General features: G+C 38.2%; 4 protein-coding genes and 1 long non-coding RNA gene across 5 annotated transcripts in view; all 5 read left to right on the forward strand.

Annotated features, from left to right (window-relative positions):
• Window positions 1–214: 214 nt before the first annotated feature.
• The window catches only part of LOC144630051 (uncharacterized), a 162,645-nt gene continuing 138,367 nt past the window's right edge, over window positions 215–24,492 (forward strand). The window contains exons 1-2 of the long non-coding RNA XR_013566446.1: window positions 215–363; window positions 416–806. This is a non-coding gene — a long non-coding RNA (uncharacterized LOC144630051). The remainder of the gene's footprint in view (window positions 364–415; window positions 807–24,492) is intronic.
• On the forward strand, window positions 1,153–15,451 carry LOC144630042 (S-adenosylmethionine-dependent nucleotide dehydratase RSAD2-like). The gene is made up of 6 exons (XM_078488324.1): window positions 1,153–1,548; window positions 10,471–10,632; window positions 11,604–11,833; window positions 13,973–14,122; window positions 14,995–15,027; window positions 15,114–15,451. The coding sequence occupies exons 1-6, from the start codon at window positions 1,167–1,169 to the stop codon at window positions 15,276–15,278; spliced, it is 1,122 nt and encodes a 373-aa protein (XP_078344450.1). The 5' UTR covers window positions 1,153–1,166; the 3' UTR covers window positions 15,279–15,451.
• Window positions 4,877–5,851, forward strand: LOC144630940 (histamine H2 receptor-like; the record flags this gene model as incomplete). Its single annotated transcript, XM_078489297.1, has 1 exon — window positions 4,877–5,851. A coding segment is annotated over one exon (894 nt), but the record flags the coding sequence as incomplete, so codon positions are not given.
• Window positions 8,142–9,053, forward strand: LOC144631240 (histamine H2 receptor-like). Its single transcript, XM_078489651.1, has one exon. It carries the CDS (start codon window positions 8,142–8,144, stop codon window positions 9,051–9,053), a length of 912 nt encoding a protein of 303 aa, XP_078345777.1.
• On the forward strand, window positions 15,898–23,775 carry LOC144630041 (uncharacterized). Its single transcript, XM_078488323.1, has 2 exons — window positions 15,898–15,919; window positions 21,255–23,775. Exon 2 carries the CDS (start codon window positions 21,375–21,377, stop codon window positions 22,866–22,868), a length of 1,494 nt encoding a protein of 497 aa, XP_078344449.1. The 5' UTR covers window positions 15,898–15,919; window positions 21,255–21,374; the 3' UTR covers window positions 22,869–23,775.

A 24,492-nucleotide genomic window follows, 5' to 3' on the forward strand; every position in this document is an offset into this window, starting at 1 on the left:
GAAACTACCAAACTGGGAACCCCCTCCCCCCCCCCCTCGACGGCTGGACTCCGGATCGAGTGGAAACTACCAAACTGGGACCCCCCCCCCCCCCCCCCCCAGGCTCAGTAAATCCGGTTAAAAATGGAACGTAGAACACGAATGGGGTTCGCTCAAGGCAGAAGGTTAAAACTCCTGGCCTTGAGCGAGCCCCCCCCCCCCCCCCCAAAAAAAATACCTGTTTCTAGCTTCAATCCAGGCCCATAAACAACTAGGGCTTTCCACAAGTTGCTCTAGATTTCCCAAAAAGTTGCCCGTAATTTCTCAAAAAGTTGCTCAAAAGTTGCTGCAAAAATCCAAAAAAAGTTGCTTCTGATAATAAAAGTTGCTCGAAAGTTGCTTCAAAAAATCCAAAACGCTGCTTCTCATGATCAAGAGAATTCTAAATATATGCTAATTTCCCTTTGAGGGTAAGATTTCTAAGCAGTTTTATGCAATTTTACAGCAAAAGAAGTATCGAAATAACTTATTAAGGGGAACATACTAGGATTTCTTTACCTGGAGAAAAATCGTGAAGACATCTATGACGTCATGTTTGCTGACGAGTTTTGTAATGTTTTAAAGCAGAATGAGCCAAAAGTTAAAACGTTTTCAGATGTTCCTCGAAAATCTTCGGCAAACTTCGTAAATCTTCGGAAACGTTCGTATTGCCTTTGAACAACACTCGGATAATCTTCGGAGAACTTCGGTCTGGAAATTTCTCAAGAAGCTTCAAGAGGTTGCTCGAGAGGAAAAAAGTTGCTCGAAGGAAAAAAAGTTGCCAAAAAGTTGCCGCGCAACTTGTGGAAAGTCCTAGAAACAACCTACATTAACCTCCTCCCCTCCTCCCAAAACAAGGAGATTGTGAAACGAAATTTTTTCAGGCCACTCGTGTTTTTAATTTGTTTTCAACAATTCAAAATAAAAATTACAATAACGTGACCAAACATAGACTTTCACCAAGTCGCCCTCTATTGGCGAGCGAAGCGAGCCGAAAAGCGTCGCGAAGCGACGACCGCAACGCGCGTCGAAAGACTTTGGGAAAGTCTAGACCAGTGTGACGTGTTTAAAAAGTCTTAAATAATTATGACGTCATCTAATTTCTCAGAAAAACAGCCTCATTTGATTTCCGAGAAAAGCTGACGGCGATGGCGGTAGATAGTATGTCGTTTTATACAGTTGCCATCATACTAGCAGTCATGATTCTGTTCATTACATTGCTTTATTACTTGTCCACGAAGAGGTTTTTCGCAAACAGAAAATTTAAAAAAGAGTTGCCTTCTGATCTTGAAGAAATACAACAAGCAAGTTCCAATTCGGGTCGAAAACGATCTCGAATTGTTTCACAAGGAAACCTGCTGCACGCAAGTGAAAATAATTTTTCTTGCAAGACCGTCCCTCGAAGCGTTAACTACCATTTCACAAGGCAATGTAACTACAAATGTGGTTTCTGCTTTCATACAGCCAAGACTTCGTTTGTGCTGCCCCTAGAAAAAGCTAAACAAGGATTAAAGATGCTTAAGGAAGCAGGTAAGTCCGACACGAAGCACAGACGTGCCGGTGTCAGCCTTAACTCCAGATGGTAGTCACCAAACAAAAGTTTTTATAGCTCAGAGAATTTAAAGATTTGATTGAGCTCTGTTAATTATATCGGCCCGCTTAAAAGGTTTATAGACGGTTCTCGCCACGGTTTAAACTAATTTAGGCATTTTTACGGATGTTCACTATGTAAATAGGGAATTTCAGATACAACTACGGTATTAAAAGCCGAGGACAAAAAAGATAAAAAAACTTTTAAATACATTTTACATTCGAGTCTCGCCAATAATGAATTCAGTATTTTTTTTTTTCATAGTATTAGAACTATCTCCAGTAGAGTATGTAAAACAGAGTACAGTTCTAAAAACAATATAGAAAGGTCTAGAAACATCGCCGTCGTGTTTCACGTTGTCCAAGTGTTGGCGCAAAACTCGCATGGCAAAAAAAAATCTACCAAAATGGATGAAGCACGTGCAGAGTTACTATGCTAGTTGTTACATATTTTTTGACGTCTCGTTGCCGTTGCGAATGCTAAAAACTCCCTACCATTATCATAACCTGATTTAGTGTTAAATTCCAAACGACTCAGGCATTCCGCTAAAAATAATACTAAAGACTAACTTTCGAGAATACAGTGTAAACTTGTCAGGATATACAGCGTCAGCTTGGGAATTCGATGTCGAAAAACTTTCCTGCAATTCATTTCCCGAATTTATACAAATGAGATATGTCGGGACAAGATATGAATTGCCAAATCTAGGGGACGTTTCTGAGCTAAGTAGCGAACAGTGTTTTTTTTGTCTGTTTTTCATATATTTAGTATTTTTGAGCGTCGAATTCATTTTAACAGACTAAGTTGCGTAAACAGGTTAATGGAATATTTTGAATGGAGTATTGTATTTTTTAATTTTTATCGAGCGAATAAAATTTTGCATATTTAACAAAATATTATTATAGCGATACCTAAATAATTGCGTATAGAAACCGAAGGAAAAATACACACAAATACAATGACGAGAGAAGTAAATCATGATACATGGGCAACTTGGCTGTCTTCTTTAAGAATTTATTTCAGCTGCAGAAACGAGAAGTTTAAGAAAATTATCTATTATATGCGAAAACTAGGCCAAAACAAAATGCAAAAATTAGTAACACAGTCAAACCGACCACCGGAAGTGTTCCGAAGTGGTCAAGCGACCACCCGAAGTGTCGAGTGGGTGGTCGCTTTACGGAAGTGGTCGCATAGAGTGGTTCGACTGCAATAACAACAACTTTATTTTATCCTGTTCAGCCGAACAGCTCATCGTAAAGCTGGTTTTCACTAGCGTCAGAGAATCCGATTCCTCTCATGACTCCGTCGCTTATGATCGAGTGAAGGCTAGATTAACGGAGCCGCAAGCAAAAGCGAAAGAGCAAACCAATCGCAATGCTAGTTCTCATGCCGCCTCGAGTGCTTCCTTTCTGCAGGGCGGGAGAAGGCTTCTTCCGCCCTGCTCTCTGCTTGCGACTCCGACAATCTTGTTTTCACCGGATCATAAGCGATGAAGTCATAAGCGGAATGGGAACTTTGCTTACAACTCCATCGGTTCGATTTTCACCAGATCGCAACACTCTGCTCTTCCAATTAGGACTCCGACTCCGTCGCTAGTGTAAAAACCAGCCTTGCTTGTATCAACTAGTAACCAGCAAGGATTACCAATACCACCTGCAGAAAACATTTAACAACTATTTACCGAAGTAGAGGTGGCTAGTGGTAGTGGTATCCACCATTAACCACCGACACTGAAGTTCATAGTTGTTTTAGTATATACTAAAACAGTGAGATAATATAGCCCCAAAGGTTGATTTTTAACTAGTTTATTGCTGTCAAAGATTAGAATTTTCGCGCACGAGTCGCTTGGAGGTGAATAGCAAAGGATATTCGGAGTTTGAGTAGCCAATCAGCGCGCGTCAAAAACGCTTTTATGCTTAATAGAAATTATATTTCATAGTCTGAGATCAGTTTTGTCCTGATGTCGTTATTTTATTATGTTACTGCTATTTTATTTTGTTGTGCTGTTCAAACTAGTGTCATAAAACATCGATCAATGTGAGTTTTTTTACCACATTTGCGTAACCTTGCCGTTATGTCGCGAAATGTGAGCATTAATGACCCAACAATCAGTATGAACTTCAATTTCAGTTTCATTAGAGCCGTTTGTAACCCTTTCTGAGGTGATATTGACTCATAAATGCTTTTTTCCCAAATCCCTCAGTAGGGTGCTTGTTGGTAAAGAAGTGAATGGCCGTAGTATTATTGAATAATGTATACTAAGGCAATCTCCCTCTTAAAATGATTCCTTAGTATTGCATTGCGCATCCTAACTGCTCAGAATTTTACGCGTAATTAGCCGCGCATGATAAAAATAGCCGCTTTTTTCTATTCGGCTTGGCTCGCGAGAGAGATAAATCATCGTTTTCTCGTAAACGAGTACGGTGACCTATCATTTTTTCTCTTAGTTTGAGTGTAGCGATCAAATTCTTTCTATATAATGAATACAGATCAATTTCTATGGCAGAACAATAAATTATCACCGGTAACGTATTCTCAGTTGCCATTACTCTGAAAGATAATTGTGGCCTTGAACACTGCGTGCTTGGAACATATTTAATCACTGTCGATAAAAGGGCGTGCATTCATCATGAAACATACATCAAATTGTTACATTAATTGTTGTATTTTACGCTTTGCTTTCTCTCTGTTTTTTGGCTCTCGCAAAGCGTACTGAACTGAACGGTTCAAATAAATAAATTTATGGAATTATGTGGTATATACAAGGTCTTCCTGCTCTTAAACGAATACGGTGACCCCCCATTTTTATTTCAAAATTTAAATTCCCTTAAGGTAAACAACCAACAGGCAAAGCTTGATTGACAATCTATGGGCAGTTCTACAGTATTTTACTTCAATGACCTTAAGAGGGGCAGTTACTTGCCATGCAGGAGATAATTAGGAGCAATTCTAATTACATGCCAATCTTTCAAAAACCGGTGTCGCTTTTCAGGAAAAAAATGGATAGGTAATTAATTAATACAGTCACGAAAAACGCCAGAATAAGGAACCAACTTAGAATCACCAGATGTTTTTTAAAAAATACACGAAACTGTGTTCTATTTACAGTGTTGCTGTCTCTACTGTTCGATCAGCTTCGATAATTTTTTTTCCTGGAACGAAAAGGAGAATTATATAGTCATTTCTAGGTGTAAAAACAAACAGAACAAACAGATTGACAACGTTTAGTCTTCAGTTAAAAGTTGATGATGAATACTACCAACAAAAAACAGCAACGGATCGACAGACCATCATTCAGACAATGAAGACAACTCTACTCTTGGAACTGTTATCATCATAAACTGTGTTCTTAATGCTCCACTGATGCTCATATCCATTCTGGGCAACGCTTTGGTATTGGCCGCCATAATAAGAACTCCTTCCATTCGCTCAACTTCAATGATTATGCTCTGCAGTCTCGCTGTTTCAGACCTTCTTGTTGGAATCACTGTTCAACCGATTTACATTGCAAGGGAACTAACGAAAGACCGTTTCGTTGGCCATGTTTGGCAGATGGTAGGGCCTCCTCTAACTGGTGTTTCTCTCTCGACAATAACAGCCATCACTGTGGATCGATTTCTGGCTCTTCACTATCACATGAGATATGCTACTTTAGTGACTAAAACCCGTGTTAAATATGCTTTAGTAATTTTATGGTTGATTAGCTTTCTTATATCAAGTTTTCACTTTTGGAATCCGCATGCACATAGTTTTCTTGGAGGCGCTGTTATTATTATTTGTCTCATAATTTCCACATTTTCTTACATCAGAATTTATCTCATTGTTCGTCGGCATCAGTTACATATCAACGCTCAACAACAGGCAGTGCAAAATTTGAATCCTGAAAACAACTTAAACATGGTGCGATTGAAAAAAAGTGCAGTGAACACTTTTGTGTTTTTCATTGCTTTGATGATATGTTATTTTCCAGTGTATATATTTTTTATTCTTCATGGAATTTCTAAGAAGAACTGGCAACCAGAATGGGAATTTGCTACCATATTAGTATTTAGTAACTCGTCCATCAACCCATTTCTGTATTGCTGGCGTCTTCGCGAGCTTCGAACAGCAGTTGTAAAGACAACAAGGCAGATGTTATGTAAACAAACAGAAGAAAACTAGAAGCTATGTTCTTTCTCAACTAGCAGTAATTCATTTTAATACTGAGAGATGTCGTCTTCGTCTTTTTTCTCAATTGTCACTTAGTTTTATAGCCCAGTTTTGTTGCTGTTAAAAATAAAACATCCATTATCGAGCACCAAAAGATGGCTTAGAAAAACAACTACTATTTTCGCGAGACTTCATTATCGCGATTTTTGAAAAATTCGCGTCAAAAATCGCGAAATAAAAGACCCGCTAAAACACGTTGCAATGAGTTGCACGACAAAAACGATTTTTGTCGCGCAACTCAATGCAATTTTTGTCGCGCCGAAGTTGGATCATGTCGCCGCGTTATCGCGGCGACTTCATGCAACTTCGGCGTGATATCGCGGCGATAAAATCGCCATGAAATCGCCGCGAGGTTGCACGCGTGAAAACAAGCGGTAATAAAATCGCCGCGAGTCGCAGGAGTTTCGAACCTGTTCGAAACTCGATGCAACTTTGGCGCGACAAAAATTGCATTGAGTTGCGCGACAAAAATCGCCAGTGTAAACGGGCCTTAACGTATTTATATATTTTTAACGTAGTTTTTGACAAATCGCGAAAATTAAGTCCTGCGAAATATGCCCGTTCCATGTTCGCGAACTTGAAATTAAGTTCCCGCGAAAATAAGCAAAAAGGTAATTAATTATTCATTCAATTTCAGCTTAGAGAAGTACACATTAAACAAAAACCGTCTGCAAACATACGGCTTATGTTATTAACCCAACAAACAGAATAGACTTCAATTTCAGTTCTTTCACAGCTGTTTTTTACACTTTAATATTTATCTATGGCGCAAATTAACATGTAAATATGACCAAATGCGCCTTTCTTAGCGCCTTTGCGCCTTTCATTGATTCAAAGATGTTTTTTTTTAGGGGGGGGGGGGTTCATCCATCAGAAGGGTGCTTCTTGGAAAAGCAGTGAATAACTGTGTTATCAAAGAATAATGTCCGACAATTTCCATCTAAAGAGGCACAGTAAAGTATCAGAAGTTTAGTCAAATCCTCTCTGAGTTACATTAAGGAACAACTGTTATAATATTTCTTCAAAGTGCCAATCTTGCCAAAAGCCGGTGTCCCTTTTTCGGAAAAATGAATACGTAATGAACACCTTTAACGAAAAACATCAGGACGAGTGAATCGCCAATGTTTTAGAAAATGGACTAAACTGAGTTGTTTTGTGATAGGCTTCTTTACTGTTGGATCAGCTTTGTTATATTATTTTTGCTGGAACGAAAAGGAAATTAGTTAGTTGGTCATATTTAGGTGTAAAAACGAAAAGGTTGACAATGCTAAGAGGGTCTGAATGGGGGTTTAGTGTTAAGTTTTATTTGCCCATAATTTTCTAGTATTTGAGGTTAAATTGGTCAATTTCTTAATGTTTATTGTTTCCAGAGAAAATACTGTTAAGTGTTTGGAGGGTTTTTCGTGAAAATCCCATAGTACTTTTGCATTGCAAATTCTTATCTGCTCTTCGAAAAGCGTTTATAAATCACTCATGAACTAAGAGAAATTCTGTCATTTTTTCTCTTAGTTTGAGTGTAGCGATCAAATTATTTCTATAAAATGAATACAGATCAATTTCTATGGCAGAAAAAAAAAATAAAAACTGGAAACGTGTACTTCAGTTGCCATTACTCGTTACACAAAAAGATAATTGTGGCTTCGAGAACATTGCGTGCTTTATAAGCCTTATAACATATTTAATCACTGTCGATAAAAAAGGGCCTGCATTTATCATGTTGTGCACATTGAATTGTTGCTTGACATCGATGTATTACATTTATTGTTGTATTTTACGCTTTGTTTTCAGTTCCCCTGCTTTTTTTTCTTACGAAACGTAAAAATTAATGAAATTATGTGGTATATACAAGGTCTTCCTGCTCCTAAACGAATACGGTGACCCCCCATTTTTATTTCAAAATTTTAGTTCCCTTAACGTAAACAACCAACAGGCAAAGTTTGATTGACAATCTAATGGCAGTTCTACAGTATTTTACTTCAATGACCTTTAGAAGGGCAGTTACTTGCCAGAAGATAATTAGGAGCAATTCTAATTACATGCCAATCTTCCAAAAACCGGTGTCGCTTTTCAGGAAAAAATGAATAGGTAATTAATTAATACAGTCACGAAAACCGTCAGAATAAGGAACCAACTTAGAATCACCAGATGTTTTTTAAAAAATGCACGAAACTGTGTTATTTTTACAGTGTTGCCGTCTCTACTGTTCGATAAGCTTCGATAATTTTTTTTCCTGGGACAAAAACGAGAATAATATAGTCATTTCTAATTGTAAAAACATACAGTTTGACATCACTAAGTCTTTATATTCAGTTAGGAGTAAGCGATGAACAATACCGACAAAAACAGCAACGGATCGGCAGACTATCATTCAGACAATGAAGACAAATCTACGCCTGGAACAATTATCATCATAAACTGTGTTCTTAATGCTCCACTGATGCTCATATCCATTCTGGGCAACGCTTTGGTATTGGCCGCCATAATAAGAACTCCTTCCATTCGCTCAACTTCAATGATTATGCTCTGCAGTCTCGCTGTTTCAGACCTTCTTGTTGGTATCACCGTTCAACCGATTTATATTGCTAGAGAACTAACGAAAGACCGTTTCGTATACCATGTTTGGCAGATGGTAGGGCCTCCTCTAACTGGAGTTTCTCTCTTGACAATAACAGCCATCACTGTGGATCGATTTCTGGCTCTTCACTATCACATGAGATATGCTACTTTAGTGACTAAAACCCGTGTTAAATATACTTTAGTAATTGTATGGTTGATTAGCTTCCTGATATCAGGTTTTTACTTTTGGAATCCGCATGCACATAGTTTTCTTGGAGGCGCTGTTATTATTATTTGTCTCATAATTTCAACATTTTCTTACATCAGAATTTATCTCATTGTTCGTCGGCATCAGTTACATATCAACACTCAACAACAGGCAGTGCAAAGTTTGAATCCTGAAAACAACTTAAACGTGGCGCGATTGAAAAGAAGCGCAATGAATACTTTCGTGTTTTTCATTGCTTTGATGATATGTTATTTTCCAGTGTATATATTTTTTATTTTCCATGGAATTTCTGAGAAGAACTGGCAACCAGAATGGGAATTTGCTACCATATTAGTATTTAGTAACTCGTCCATCAATCCATTTTTGTATTGCTGGCGCCTTCGCGAGCTTCGAACAGCAGTTGTGAAGACAGCAAGGCAGTTGTTATATAAACAAACAGAAGAAAACTAGACTGAAGCTATGTCCTTCTAAGCTAGGAGTAATGTTAACTTCATGATAATACTGAGAGAAGTCGTCTCCGTCTTTTTTCCCAATTGTCACTTAGTTTTATAGCTTCTGTTACTGTTAAAAAAATGAAACATCCATAATTATCCAGCACCTAAAGATTTCCCGAGACTTCATTTGAAAAAACTCGCGAAAACACATTTTGTAACGTATTTACGTATTTTTAACGTAGTTTTTGACTTAATCGCTAAAAATATTAAAGTCCCGCGAAATATGACCGTTCCATTTTCGCGAAATTAAGTTCCCCCGAAAATAAGTAAAAAAGGTAATTCGCCATTCAATAGCATCTCAGAGAAGTACACATTAAACAAAAACCGTCTGCAACATAATTAAGGTGGTGTTTAGGCTTATAGTATTAAACCAACAAACAGAATAAACTTCAATTTCAGTTTTTTCACAGCTGTTTTTTACACTTTCTTAGGTAAAATTGATTCAAAGATGTTTTGTTTTGTTTTGTTGGTTTTCATCCATCAGAAAGATGCTTATTGGAAAAGCAGTGAATAACTGTATTATCATAGAATAATGACCGACAATTTCCATCTAAAGAGGCGCAGTAAATTACCACAAGTTTAGTCAAATCCTCTCTCAGTTACATTAAGGAACAACTCTTATAGTATTACTTCAAAGTGCCAATCTTGCCAAAAGCCGGTGTCGCTTTAACGGAAAAATGAATACGTAATGAACACCTTTAACGAAAAACATCAGGACGAGTTAACTTATAAATTAATCGCCGGCCCAATGTTTTAGAAAATGGACTAAACTGAGTTGTTTTGTGATAGGCTTCTTTACTGTTGGATCAGCTTTGTTATATTATTTTTGCTGGAACGAAAAGGAAATTATTTAGTCGGTCATATTTAGGTGTAAAAACGAAAAGTTGTCAGCGCTAAGTGTTCATTTTCAGTTAAATGATGAACAGCACTAACAATGAATCGGTAGTCCATCATTTAGACAATGAAACTCTTCTACTTAAACTATTGTCATCATAAACTGTGTTCTTAATGCTCCACTGATGCTCATATCCATTCTGGGCAACGCTTTGGTATTGGCTGCCATAATAAGAACTCCTTCTATTCGCTCAACTTCAATTTATTATGCGCTGCTGTCTCGCTGTTACAGACCTTCTTGTTGGAATCCCTGCTCAACCGATTTGCATTGCTGAAAAACTTACGGAAGACTTTTTCGTATACCATGCTTGGGGCTCTTAGCCGATAACAATAAAGTCTTTTTCTCAGTCATACAATACAAATTATCATTCAGCTGTTTTTAAAACCCAGAAAAGTCCTTAGGCTGTGTTTAAAATTTAAGCTACTAATTCACTTCACTTCACTGCGTTCAAGTAACCAATCATGTTTTTCATTCTTAGGATTGGAGAAAATCAACTTCTCTGGCGGAGAACCTTTTATCCACAAACGAGGCGAGTTTGTTGGAGAGTTGACGCGCTACTGTAAGAGGGAACTGGGGCTAGACTCCGTCACGATTGTGTGCAATGGAAGCTTGGTCACGGAAAAGTGGTTTGCGAAATACGGTAAGCATTCTTGTAGTTCTGCATGTTATCAAAATATCGCTGTTTTAAAATCGCAAAATTAACTTGTCGTGAAGATTTCGTGCAATAAGATATGTTTTATCAGCCGGACGAAAACCCCGGGACGAAAACCTTGTTTTATTGTTAATTAGTTTACATCAAAGCATATAAGGAAGCTAAGGCCAAGTAAAAAAAACAAATGTTTCTCGTCCGGATTTCTATAAAAAAGTGAGCGGGCGGGCGCTTTTTTTTGTTATTTGTTATTTTCTCCATCGTCAAATTCTCCAAAAGCGAACTTGCAAAATAAATCCTGCTAGGTAATTGATCTATCCAGTACAGACCTTACGTACCAAGGCTTTAAAATTTTTGCCTGAGTGCGTGTTAAAACGCAGACAAAAGCCTTGTCTTACAGAATTTTCAGTTGTACTTAATTGAGAAGAACTCGGTACGAAGCGAAAGTAACGTCTGTTGATATTGTTCGTTTCAACTTTTCCAATAACAAATAATAAAAAATGTGAGGCGGCCCCAAAAAATGAGGCGGGCGGGGACGAGAAACATTTATTTTTTTTTTTACTTGGCCTAAAGCCATGTTTTTATGCTGTTATTTGAAACTCCGGTTATTTAAGAACACTTTGGAGAAATGCAGAAAACACGAGGCGCAGACGAGTGTTTTCTTGACTTCTCTCGTGACCTCTAGCTTTCTCTAATTCTCGTCGTGTTTTATTAAAAGAAATCTCACGGCAAAAGAAAATCAACTCATGGCAAAAGAAAATTAATTCACGGTAAAAGAAAATCAACTCACTGCAATTCAAACGAGAATCAACTCATGACAAAAGAACCCAACTCATGCAAAATAAAATTAATTCACTACAAAATAAAATTAAAGTATATTGCATAGCTTTGGCATGTTTATTCGTTAAATAAAACTTAAAAAGGTGCTTCAGATTGTTAAATATTACATCGTGTTTTTAAAGGTGAATTTCTGGACATAATGGCTGTGTCCTGCGACAGTTTCGATGAGGAGAAAAACCAACAGATAGGACGCCATCAATCTGGGAAAGGAAACTTGAAGTGTTTACAGAACGTACGGGATTGGTGCAGGAAATATCACGTGGCCTTCAAAATCAACACTGTAGTAAATACTTACAATGTGGACGAGGACATGACGCAGAACATTCAGGAACTAGCTCCAGTTCGTTGGAAGGTGAGAAATAAATAACAAAAAAATAAATAAATAAATCGTCTTTATTTTACGAGGGTTGCACTTAATAGTCTTGCGACTAACAAACATGTGGCCCTCGGATTCCCGACCGAATTGGAATTTAGAAGTGTTGTTTTTTGTGGAGGGAGGAAAACCGGAAAACTCGGAGAAAAACCCTCGGAGCAAGGACGAGAACCAACAACAAACTCAACCCACATATGACGCCGGGTCCGAGAATCGAACCCGGGCCACACTGGTTGGAGGCGAGCGCTCTCAAAACTGCGCCATCCCTGCTCCCCTAATGAGATTGTAACTGAAGATGATATTGATAATAACTGCAGTAACAGCAGTGTAGAGGCTTTCAAGGGCCAAATTCTACAGGTCCTCTAGTGTAGCTGTTGGTGTTTGGGGCAAGGGGCATTGTTCTTGTTGTTTGTTCTTCGTTCTCTCGAAGGGTAGCGAGGCATTCATGTGAGACCTTACGAGAGCTTCTACCCGATCCCTGTGGTCGTTTTGACAGCGATAACGGTGAAAGTTACGGTGATAATAACGAAAACGATAACAATAACGACAATAATTATTTTTTTATTTTTTTTTTATTGTTTTTTTATTGATTTAAGTTACAAGATATAAAGATTACAAAATACGAAGATTACATTGTGATAGTGTAATTAATAACAATGTGCTTATAGACAAGAAAAATAAGTTAAAAAACAAAAAACAAAAAAAGGAGAGAAAGAAAAGAAACAACAGAGAATAACAAAATACTGAAAACTAAAAGAAAATTGTAACAACTCAAAAACAAATCCTAGATTTACATATATCACAATGCGTACACCCACTCTCGTAACCATATAATTATAATATCACACTACGTTAACGTAAGTACTTTAATTAGTTTCTCCCATTTCTTAAGATGTTTGTCTAATTTGTTATTCTCCCTAGCAATATGAAGCTCAATACTATATATACGTCAGGCTCTTGCAATAAAACCTGAGAGATTTGGCAAGTTCTTTTGGCACCTCATAGAATAGATATAATGTTTACCCAACAATAACATATGGTTAATTATAGTAAAGTCATCTACACTGTTAAATTTCCCAAAAATTAAGTCTGTCTCTTTCATTGTATCAATGCGGATGCCATTATCTCTTAGCCAGGACAACACAGATTTCCAGAATTCGGAAGATTTTGCACAGAAGAAAAGTAAATGCTCGATAGATTCTGCTTCCTTTTGGCAAAAAGTACACGACAATTATGACGATATTCACGATAACGATAACGGTAGTAACGATATTGATAACGGTAGGCAATGATAACCATAACTATATTGATAACGATAAAGTAAATAATGATAATGACTCACAACAAGAGTCATTTGACAGGCCCAAACCTAGTTAAAATTAATTGCGTTTGACTTAACAAAATAACAGACCCCAGGGGCGTAGCTAGCCTATAGGCCCGTAGGCCCGGGCCTACAATTTTTATGGCCCTCTCGTATTTTTAAAATGTATAATAAAGAGCAGTTCAGGCTGAAGCACTTCTAACATGAAACAGAAAGCAATGTGCATTTTAAAAGTGGCAAAAAAACTTTTCGCAATTGGTCAAGTCTCAAGCAAGTAGAAACTCGGAGACTTCTGGAGTAGCCAAGTGAAAGGTATGTGTCATTAAAGACAAGTGCGTTTATATATTTAGAAAAAATTGAAAGTTGGCCCATTCTCTGTAATAAAATGTTGCAATTAGAATTATTCCCCCCCCCCCCCCAATCCCCCACCTAGAAGCGGCCAGGCCTACAACTCTTCAGAAAGCTGGCTACGCCCCTGGACCCCTTTAAAAAATCGAAAACAAAAAACAAAAAAACAAACAAGTACAGGGGAAACCTCGACATAACGAAGTGCCAATGGACTGGAAAATGTGTTCGTTATTATGGGAGGTTCTATTCCAATACATTTTACTGCAACTTGCTCGAATCGTTCGTTATAAAGAGGACTTCGCTATATCGAGATTCTACTGTGATAGGGGAAAAAAAACTAAAAAAAATTAAATCAATTGCAAACTGTTTGGGCTTAGGGGTTCTGAACTGCTCACTGTTTTAAGAATTATACCTAAACGAATTTTCTTTCTTCATTTGTCTGTACTCAGGTATTCCAATGTCTTCTCATTGAAGGAGAAAACTGTGGTACAGATGCTTTACGAGAAGCTGGAAAGTTTGTAATTTCTGGTGAAGAGTTCAGTCGTTTTGTCGAAAGGCATTCCAAAGTGTCTTGCCTCGTTCCGGAATCAAATGAAAAGGTATTAGACTGACTGAATCAGAGACTTAAGCTTATTGCGTGGCATAGAATAGAAATGAAGTTAAATGTTTGATAGCACATTCAGAGCTGATCGCATGGCAGGTACCTCTTACTCAGCTAAAGTCAACTTTTTCCACGTTTGCGACAATTTTACCTTCGTTTAGAGAATGACACGCGAGGTGGCCTAGCGCCATGGAATAAAATTACTTTAATTGAGGACACTGTAAATAGATAAACAAATATTTATAAATCGAACAGAAACTTGTTAAAAAACCCAAGGAGGCTAACCAGTTGGCTCTTTACAAAGTGTTGAGGAGTTGAATTCGGGACGACCAAACACAAATCGATCTAGTGGCAGGGAGGAGGATTTGAACCCAGGACCTCCGGATTACATGTCCAGCGCCCTAACTACTAGGCCACGCGCCTCTTACAAATACGCGTAAATCGGGAGGTTTGCTGTTCAAGCACAAAGCACTTTACCCTCAGTGCCTCTCTCCACTCAGGATTATAAAAGGACACTAACAAACGGTTAGGGTTACCTGACAAAATACTTGGAGCTGATTAACTCCCGTGAAGAACTAGTATCCCATGCAGGGGGGAGTAGAAATGTTCGTTATCGCTTCATGCTACGGAAACTGGAAGCTTCAGAAGTGAGGGCTAGCTACCCCAGACATGATGCGGACTTTACCTTTTAGAGGAAGGCCGAGAGCAGTGAAATTGCTGTGAAGTCTTGCCGTGAAAGTTAAGTTGCTTTAAAGGATAAAACGTTAACGCAGCGATCTGTCAGTTCTCTGGGTTATATACCCTTATGACGAAAGGATTGAAGAGTTTTCTAGATTTTCGATTCATTATAATCTTTTTGTTTCTTAACAGATGCAGAATTCCTATCTTATTCTGGATGAATATGTAAGTATCACTGAATAAAAGTGGGAACATTCGTCACAAAAAAACTTAGAAGTTAAAAGTACGATTTCATTTCTTTTTTGACTCAGATGCGCTTTCTGGATTGCACATCTGGGGCTAAAGTTCCATCGAAATCCCTGCTGGACGTGGGAGTTGAGAACGCCATCAATGCCAGTGGCTTTGACGAGCAAATGTTCTTCAAACGAGGCGGCAAATACACATGGAGCAAGGCTGATATGAATCTGGAGTGGTAGACTGATCATGCTATAAGCCACGGTTATTAACTGGGACGAACATTTTTATTGGTAGCAGGCGAGTCATAGACGGAGGAGACGGTAGTTTGTAAACGAAACTCGGGATCGACATTTACTCTGTGTATTTTGGTAACCAGTAACAAGGAGATTTATTCCCGAATAAAAGTGTTCTTCAAAAACGTTCGGTATTTTGTATCTTCCTTGATGGGGAACAAGCCATATGGTTAAATGGGGCTGAAAGTCGCTCACATACTTTTTGCACAAAAGTGTAGAATCTTATATAGAGAGCGATATGGATATACGTGTGAACACAATTAAGGTGGATTTCCACTGACGCGCAATTTTTGACATGCGTTTACGTGCGTGAAAAAATTTAGAGACCGAAAAAATACGAAAAACTGGAGGGCTGTGAACAGTCTATCCCGTAATACGATTTTACAATGTTCCACGACGTTTTTACAGGAGTCCGGCCCAGGGTAAAACTTCCACGACGTTACCGGCAGTAGACTGGATACCAGCGATGTTTACATTGGCGGCCATTTTATTTTGTGTTTGAGCTAGCGCGTGGGGTCCATTGTCTCCGATTTGTTCCGTCTTTTGCTTGTTCCATCTGAAGGATTTCTGCTAGGCCAATAAATCAGGTAAGAGGTACTGCTTTTGTCTTTGTTTCCATAAAAGAAATGTGGGAATTCAAAGGCTATAAGTTATAAATAAGCTTAAGCGCTTATGCGTTTCTAAAAATATTCTCGATTCGATTTTAGTTTATCGATTTGTAACGTACTGCCCAGTTTATTCACGGGTATATTCAAGACTCAGCGTTCCACTCTCCTGATTTACGTTTCCCAGTTAGAGGAAAGGGATGAATTTACAAGTGAATGATTATTATTAAGGTCATTACCCTGAAATAGAACTGAGAATATATTTTTAACCAAACTTCGCCTACTTGTTTATTACTTAAATTAAGGAATTTTGAAATAAAAAAGGGGGGGGGGGGGGTCACCATGTTCGTTTAGGAGCAGGAAGACCTTGTATATTTCATATAATTCCTTTATAATTCATCTGCGAGTACCGGCAAAGTACACGTTTTTAGCGATAATTTATTTTTTAAACATAGGAATTGATCCTTTTACATTTACAGAAAGAACTTGATCGATACACCCAAAATATGAGAAAAAATTTATAGGTCACCATACTCGTTTACGAGAAAGCGACAATTTACTTCTCTCGTGGACTAAGCCACATAGAAAAAAGCCACCATTTTGTTTATGTGCACGCGCTAATTACGCATAAAATTCTGCGCAGTAAGGATGCACAATGCAATACAGGGCAATGACCTTAAAGCATTATGAAGCATTCTCGTTGCCAGAGCCTGCATCCTCCTAGACCGGGATGCAGGCTCTGGGAATGAGATTGATTATGAAGCGTTTAATATGAAGTGCTTGCGGTGCAGATAAGAAGATGCATTTGGAGCAATTGCAGAATGCCCCGCATCTCTAGCTACATGGTGCAGCTGGCTACACATATATCTAGACAAAATTTATTCATAGCTCTCGAAGTTTACTAGGAAAGTGGCTACATGTATATGCAGTTGATTTTATCCATAGCTCTCTCACTCAAGCGAGAGTGGCTATGCGTCTACGTGTATTTGCAGTCAAAATTTACTCATAGTTTTTGAAGTTCGCTTGACAAGTGGCTACGCATCTATGCAGTCAAAATCAAGTTCATTCATAGCTCTTGAAATTTCAATCACAGTTCCCGAACGTTTTTCTATGCCATCAAGCAAATAAACAAACTTAATTCACAATATTCTATTAATTTTGTGTTTCAAGAATGTGATGAACTATGAAGACAAACCGAAAAAGATGTAGTAAACAACAAGAAACTCCAAAGTTCATTATAATAATTGTCAGAATCTAAGCTTGTCCTGTGAATGTTGTTAAACAGCAATAGCTTTCGACCTTAGTGTTCTTCCCTTACAAACAAATAAGAGCTAACCCCAAGCAAACCAGAGTAGAACTAACCGCAAGCAAACCGGAGTGAAACTAACCACAAGCAAACTAACCAGTGCTTGTCTTGGGGAGTCCCAGGGCCCCCCTGCTGAAAAATGGGGACAAAGCTACTTGCAGTTCATGGCTGATGTGAAAAAATTTTTCGGGGTTTTACCTGCCTTCCAATCATCAATGCATGTTTAAATGGGAATTAACTCTTGCATTGGCAGTCCTTCAGCTGAAATTACGAGCAGTGTGTCCAACCTCTCTGCTACAAGTCCATTTCTATGACCTCTGACAATTTTTAAGGTTATTTTGAAGGATAAAACCCCTCTCAAAGTCTGCATTATGAATGGGCAATGTTAAATAATGCCACAGCGAGTTTATGAAGATTAGAAAATGAATCCTTGTAAAAATTTTAAATTATACTCTAAAGAGCTGCTGCTGTAATGCTCTGCTGTGTCATGGTGTATCAACTGTGTTATGTCAACAAAAATCATGCGGTACGAATAACCTGAGCCCACACTCCAAATGGTCTTTTACATGAAGTACCAAACTGATTCAATATGACGGCCAAGATGTTTACAATTCGATAAGGATGCTTGTGCCAATATTCGCCTCATACTTGTGACCAACGAAGGTAAAGACTATAAATTTAAAGGCTTTTAATCTGTTATAACGGGTTTTCATTCATTTGAATTAAGAAAAGCTGAAGTGTTTGATTGATTGACCATGAAAACTAATCAACTATCATTAAAAAAAAAAAAACGATGAGTAAAGTTTTTATGAGTCAAATGAGTCAATGAGTCATGAGTCAATGAGTCAAATCTTAAATTGAAGAGCTCCGGGGAAGAATGGCCCCTGGAATTTCTGGCTAAATCGAACATTATCAAAACAGCTCCAAATTGCGAATGCAGGTTTGTTTACGTGTGCTAAACACTGTCCTGTGTTTCATTTCGCTGGTCTTTCGTTCGTTTTCGAAAAATAACATATGCAAAAGAAAAAAGATTTTGTAGCTTACATTGTCCACAGTAATCCAGCACCAGACATTTTTTCACGCATCGCGTGTGCAAATCTTGCCTTTGAGGAACTTTATTACAGTCGGGATGTAAAAACAGCGTTTCACAAACCAACTTTGCTGACTGCCCGCCATTAATTTGCTCCCAGGGGGTAGCAGCGAGGGACTGTTCTATTGTGATGTCATAAGTCACATGTTAGGGATTCAAGTACAGAGAACAAAAATGGCGCATTTCTTGGGAAAATAAACTACTGGTTCATTTGAGTGCAATTGCGTCCACTTGGCGGTTGAAGGACATCATTAAGTCTGAAAACACGTAAGTCTCACAACATTTCTCAAAGAAATGAGAGATGTTTGGCCTTTGTTTTGTACAATAGTGCCTTTTAGCGCTCAAGAGAAAGTTGTTCGACAAAGGCCGGCGGAGCCAAGTGGTAAATAAAGTCTAAAAACACAGATCTGTTGTCGGGAACTATGTCAGCGTGAGTTTTGCAGTGTCCCCTTGGGTGCTGCAGCCACAAAGTTGCTGAGAAGCGAACTGGTTTTAGACTTTAAAAAATTCTTTAGATGTTTCGCAGGGCACCTTCCCTTCGCAAAATTTTTTCTGTGCCTCATTAAATATTCATCAATCAATCTATCGATTCGTGCGAACTATTTTAAATTTGAAAATAGTGCTACCCCTACTAACAAATTAAAGCTAACCGCAAGCAAACCAGAGTGGAACTAACCGCAAGCAAACTGGAGTGGAACTAACCGCAAGCAAACCAGAGTGGAACTAACTGCAAGCAAACCAGAGTAGAACTAACCGTAAGCAATGTGAAGTGCTTGTAAGCTAAGTACTTGTATAAAGGTAATAATATAATATCCTACTTTGTGTAAAAATCAGCTTGACTCATGACTCATAGACTCATTTGACTCATAAAACAGGGGATTTCAAATCTGTTTGACTCGTATTTTGCTCTTGTGCCCTAGCGGGGGTCTGGCGACCGGACAGGCCCCCCAGCGAGGTGCAGGGGCAGCGTCCCTGTTTGGGGTTTACACTAGTTAGCTGAAATTGCCTCTCTTCAAGGCAATTTTATCAATTATAAGTCCCACTTTCTCCAATATCATGCTCAGAATTGACCTACTAGCATTAGGAGTAGCCGGTGCAGTATTCAGAATAGCTGGTGAAATGTGCTGGTTGCCAGCTTATTTTGACAACCCTGTTTCATAGTTATTTAAATGATATTTTCCACCTGAATTAACCAGAAGATGCATTAATGAAAATGTTATTTTTTAAAATCATCTGGAGTATAACTTTTGGATGAATTCATTGATTTGTTGAAATGCTCATTGCATTTGCATAGTCACAAAATTAGCATAATGTTTGATGATAGTTTAAGAGATAAAATATGTATTTTGAATTTAGAGAATGTGATGACATGTGACCCCTTCACTACTCTTATATTTTGTTCCAAAATACATTATGACATGTTGGTGCTGATCATACCACAGGCTTACCATCTTATGTTTATGTGGTCACAGCTTGTCAATATAATTACAAATATTTTTTGCTATTGCTATTGTAAATACATGTATTTAAGCTTTACTTATTGGATTCAAAGTAAAGTGTAGGTCAAACAATATTTTTAAGACTTCTTTTGAGGATCAGGAGGTTTGATGAAATTGAATCTAGGATAATAGCTGGAAAGCGTAAATATTCACATGAACAATATCAAATAGTGAAGATACTTAAATAATTATATTGATAAGCTGTGACCCCACGAATATAGGATGGTAAGACTGATCACACATTGCTAGGCAAATTCTATTTGATAAATTGTGTATTACACTTTGTCTGTGGTGATCGGTAGACTGATTATTTGAGTTTAGATTCATTAGATCTAAGGTTGAACTGTCACTAAATTTTTAGTGACCTCTGTCGACCCTCAATTGGAGTGGAAAAAATGATTTTTTTTCACTCTAATGAAGGTGGACAGAGCCCACCAAAAATTTAGTGACAGTTAAACCTCAGATCAGATGAATCTTATCGGATAACTCGCATAAATTGCTGTAATTTTTATGTTTATGTGAGAACGCAGGTCCATATATTGTATAGCTCATTATGTGGAGTTATCTGTATCGGACACGAGAGATTGTGTTTTATCACATTCCCAAACACAGAGAAAAAATGACGCACAGCTGGCTACTTTTGTTTAGAAATGCGATGATACAGTCAGTGACTGTCTTGAGTGTTCAATATATCTTTTTAATCAAAACAAAATCTACAGAGTAAACGGAGAAATAAAATCATAAAAATCAATGCTAATAGCCCAATTTCGATATATTAAAATTCAGCCTAAAACAACAGACCTCAGGACGAGGCTCCGGGGACTAAACTATAGAGTTTGTGGGGTTTATTCCCTGGAGCCTCGTTGTGATGTCTATTGTTTTAGGCTGAATTTTAAAATATCGAAATTGGGCTATTAATATCACATCCAGACCTCGGTCATGGCCGTGATTCTCTCCCTTAATTCGCTTTGAACAGTCAGTGACTGCCTGTCTGTCCCATAATACACCTAGTTTACCCCCCAAAATTTTTGCATAAGCATTGTTTTCAATTTCTCTGGGGACGATTGAACGTCATTGAAAATCCCAAGAGAAATTGAAAACAATGCTTATGCAAAAATTTTGGGGGTAAACAAGATGTAATATGGGAATGGTGAAAACAGCGAATGGATTGTTAACGAGATCCAGACGTTTTAAGGGAACTATGTTTCAATCGAAGGAGCTCATGTAGTCACATAAGTTTAAGTTGATTTCACGGTGATGCTAATATTATTTTATTAGAAAAGACCCAAAAAAAACGTGAAAAATTTAAGCCTAAAAGTTCAAGCTTGTCAATACCAATCATTGCCCAGGACGGCACCAGAACGAGTTGCATGCAAGTGGTCTAACCCAACTGTTCAGTTTACTTTTGATTTTGTTTTATAGGGCTAGTATAACTGTGATAAGTGCCAACTTGAGAACAAGTATACCGGTAGGTATGTGAACATACAGTGAACGGATGTCCTGCAAATGTGAGGAGCGTAACTGATACATGTAAATGACGCAATGCCTTCAGGAGAAAAACAGCACGAATGTAAGGATTGTGGCAAGTGTTTTTCCCGAGCAGGAGATCTACAGAAGCACAAAAGAACACATGCCAGAGAGAAACCTTACGCCTGTCAGCAGTGTGAGATGTGTTATGCTGGAGAAGGAGATCTACAGAAGCATAAAGGAACCCATAGCAACGAAAAACCATACACTTGTGAGGAGTGTGGTAAGTCCTTTGCGATAAAGAAGTATCTACAGAAGCATAAGAAAGTACACAGTGGAGTGAAGCCAGTTAAGGCATTTAAATGCAAGCACTGCGCAAAGTGTTTCAGCCAATCAGGAAACCTGAAAAAACATGAACGGACTCACACAGGAGAGAAACCATTTGAATGCGCGCAGTGTAACAAATGTTTCAGCGATCCGTCAGCTCTCCTGTCTCATAAAAGATCACACACAGGAGAAAAACCTTTTGAATGTAAACAGTGTGGCAAGTGTTTTGCCCGAGCCGGAGACTTAGGAGTACATGCAAGGTTACATTCAGGAGAAAAGCCTTATACATGCAAGGAGTGTGGCAAGAGTTTTGCCCTTGTAAATAGACTGCATGTTCACGAAAGAACGCATACTGGAGAAAAGCCTTATTCGTGCGAGCAGTGTGGTAAGTGTTTTGGGCAAGCAGCGTATCTAGCAAAACATAAGAAGACACACAATGAAGAAAAAAACTTTCAGTGCAAGCACTGCGGAGACCTTTTTCGGGAATTAGGTCACATGAAAAGACACGAAAGAATTCACACTGGAGAGAAGCCATTTAAATGCGCACAGTGCAGCCGATGTTTCCGAGATCAATCTGCTTTCCTGCGTCATAAACGAACACACTCAGGAGAAAAGCCTTATACATGCAAGCAATGTGGCATGTGTTTCCTTCAAGCAGGAAGTTTGAGTAAGCATGAACGAACACACACAGGAGAAAAACCTTATACGTGCAACGTGTGTGGCAAGAGTTTTGCCCTTGCAGGTAATTTGCGTGTACATCAGAGAACACATACTGGAGAGAAGCCGTACAAGTGCAAGCAGTGTGGAAAATGTTTTTCCGGCTCGGGTGACCTGAAGAAGCATACTCGCATACACACAGGAGAAAAACCTTATGCATGCAAGCAATGTGGCAAGTGTTTTGCTCGAACATCACACCTGCAGGCACATTACAGAACCCACACAGGAGAAAAACCTTATAAATGCACGGTGTGTAAGATGCGTTTCTCCCAGAAATACGGACTGAAAAGTCATGAAAGAACGCATACAGGAGAGAAGCCTTTTACCTGCAAGCAATGTGGAAAGAGTTTTGCTCGAGCTGCACATCTACAAGGACATGAAAAAACACACGCAGCCTCTAACCTACAAACACGCGTACAACTGCTTGAAAAGAATCAGCTGGAAACACACATTTGCTGGATTTGTCAAGACGAATTTAACAACAAGTCTTCCCTGCTAGAACACTACGACAACCACATGAAATAAATGAAAGGTCTTTCAACTCAGTATTTTGTCGAGTGGTTTGCCGACATATTTCTAAGTTGGAAAATTACTATAATCATTAGTTTACTATTTTAGCAACTATGCACATTTTACGCTCAAATCGCACGAAAGATACTGCAAAGCATGTTTGGAGAAACCTGAATTAATCACTTCTGAATACAGTATATTTGGCTGTGTTTTGTTTGTTTCCATCAAACGTCAGTTTCTTTCAAATGTTAGGACTGAAAGATCTCAGAAAAGGCTGTCAGCATTTTTTTACACTGGTTTATATATTCAGGGATATAAACAAACACCAAGAGTATCATTTTTTTAAAATGTTCTTTTTCTTTATCGTTATTTTAGCATGTCCCCAGTTTTATCTTTGCACCCAAATTTGATACGTCACTGCCTTTAAAAACGCAAAGTTCATTTTGCTATTTTGTTCCTTTTATTGTACTTGAAAATGAAAATCATTTTCGGTTTAGAAAATTTGAAAATTACTGGCCTTTGACTGCTATTCGTATAAGTGTCGCGAAAACATTTAGACTACTCATTCTTTTTTTATGAGCGATGGACACCTCAGCTTCGTACCCTTAATACATTAATATATATTATACTAACTTGTACATTATATACATTACTTTACTTTTGAAAGTAGCGTATGTTAGATTTCTTAGTATTGTTACTTTGTGTTTTAAAGGAGCAAGAATTTGACATAAATCGTAATTAATGACATTGTTTCTGATTTATTAACTTATTAAATCATCGATCGATTGTTTGTGTTTTAAAGCCCCATTTGAATATATATAATTGTATTTATTTATCAATTATTTAAAATGGTTGAGTGATTTCCAAAGTATAATAAAATACAGTGAAACCCTAGGATGCTTACCTTTTACAGTGTAACTAAAAATCTCGGTTGGAAAGACTCGGTAACAAAAACTTCGGTTGGAAAGCAAGTGGAACAGTAATTCTCGTAAACATTCTGCTCGGAAAAGGTGGACTACGTTTTGAGGTACCTTATTTACTCGAATAACGCCGCCCCGAATAAGCACCGCCCTCAAATAAGCGCCGCATTTAGGGCAAAAAAGTTAATAAGCGCCGCAGAACCGATGCGGTGCTTATTCGAGGAATTTCGTTTAACTAAAAACAGCGCTACAAGTCCTACGAAGCAACACTAAAACAAATTGGAAATTTCTTGTCATCAAAAGTGATTGTTTTACCGCGGTGCTTATTCGAGTAAATACGGTAGTCCCTTCATTCCGTCTGAAAAATTCTGTACCAGTTTCCCATAAAGGAACAATTATTAATAGATAGCGCCATCTCTTTCGGTCGGTTTGCTGTATTTAGAAAAAAGCACTTTATATTATACAACGGACATTTCAGCCGGTCGATTTCACCAAATGGAAAACACCCCTCCACTGCGATCTCTCGTTATTGTAAGCACTTAATGACTCGAGTCAGCTGCGTACTACAAACTGGAGTCGACTGGGAGTAAATAAGATTAAAAAGCCATGAATAGTAGAAGTATAATTTGAACTTACACTGTACCCCATCAGAATGCCATTAACGTCCTATTCAGTTCCAAGAGAGGGGGCCATCACAGCGGTCAAACGTCGCGCGCGTT

Source organism: Oculina patagonica, chromosome 11 (genome assembly GCF_052425735.1).
Source record: "Oculina patagonica isolate OP01 chromosome 11, crgOcupat, whole genome shotgun sequence".
Classification (NCBI taxonomy): domain Eukaryota; kingdom Metazoa; phylum Cnidaria; class Anthozoa; order Scleractinia; family Oculinidae; genus Oculina; species Oculina patagonica.

Bases quoted from the DNA above. Each gene is read 5' to 3' on its own strand.
- LOC144630042 (XM_078488324.1), top strand. From the start codon at position 1,167: ATGGCGGTAGATAGTATGTCGTTTTATACAGTTGCCATCATACTAGCA. The intron at 10,633-11,603 runs GTAAGCATTCTT...GTGTTTTTAAAG, and splicing joins AAAGTGGTTTGCGAAATACG to GTGAATTTCTGGACATAATG. The intron at 14,123-14,994 runs GTATTAGACTGA...GTTTCTTAACAG, and splicing joins TTCCGGAATCAAATGAAAAG to ATGCAGAATTCCTATCTTAT.
- LOC144631240 (XM_078489651.1), top strand. From the start codon at position 8,142: ATGAACAATACCGACAAAAACAGCAACGGATCGGCAGACTATCATTCA.
- LOC144630041 (XM_078488323.1), top strand. From the start codon at position 21,375: ATGCCTTCAGGAGAAAAACAGCACGAATGTAAGGATTGTGGCAAGTGT.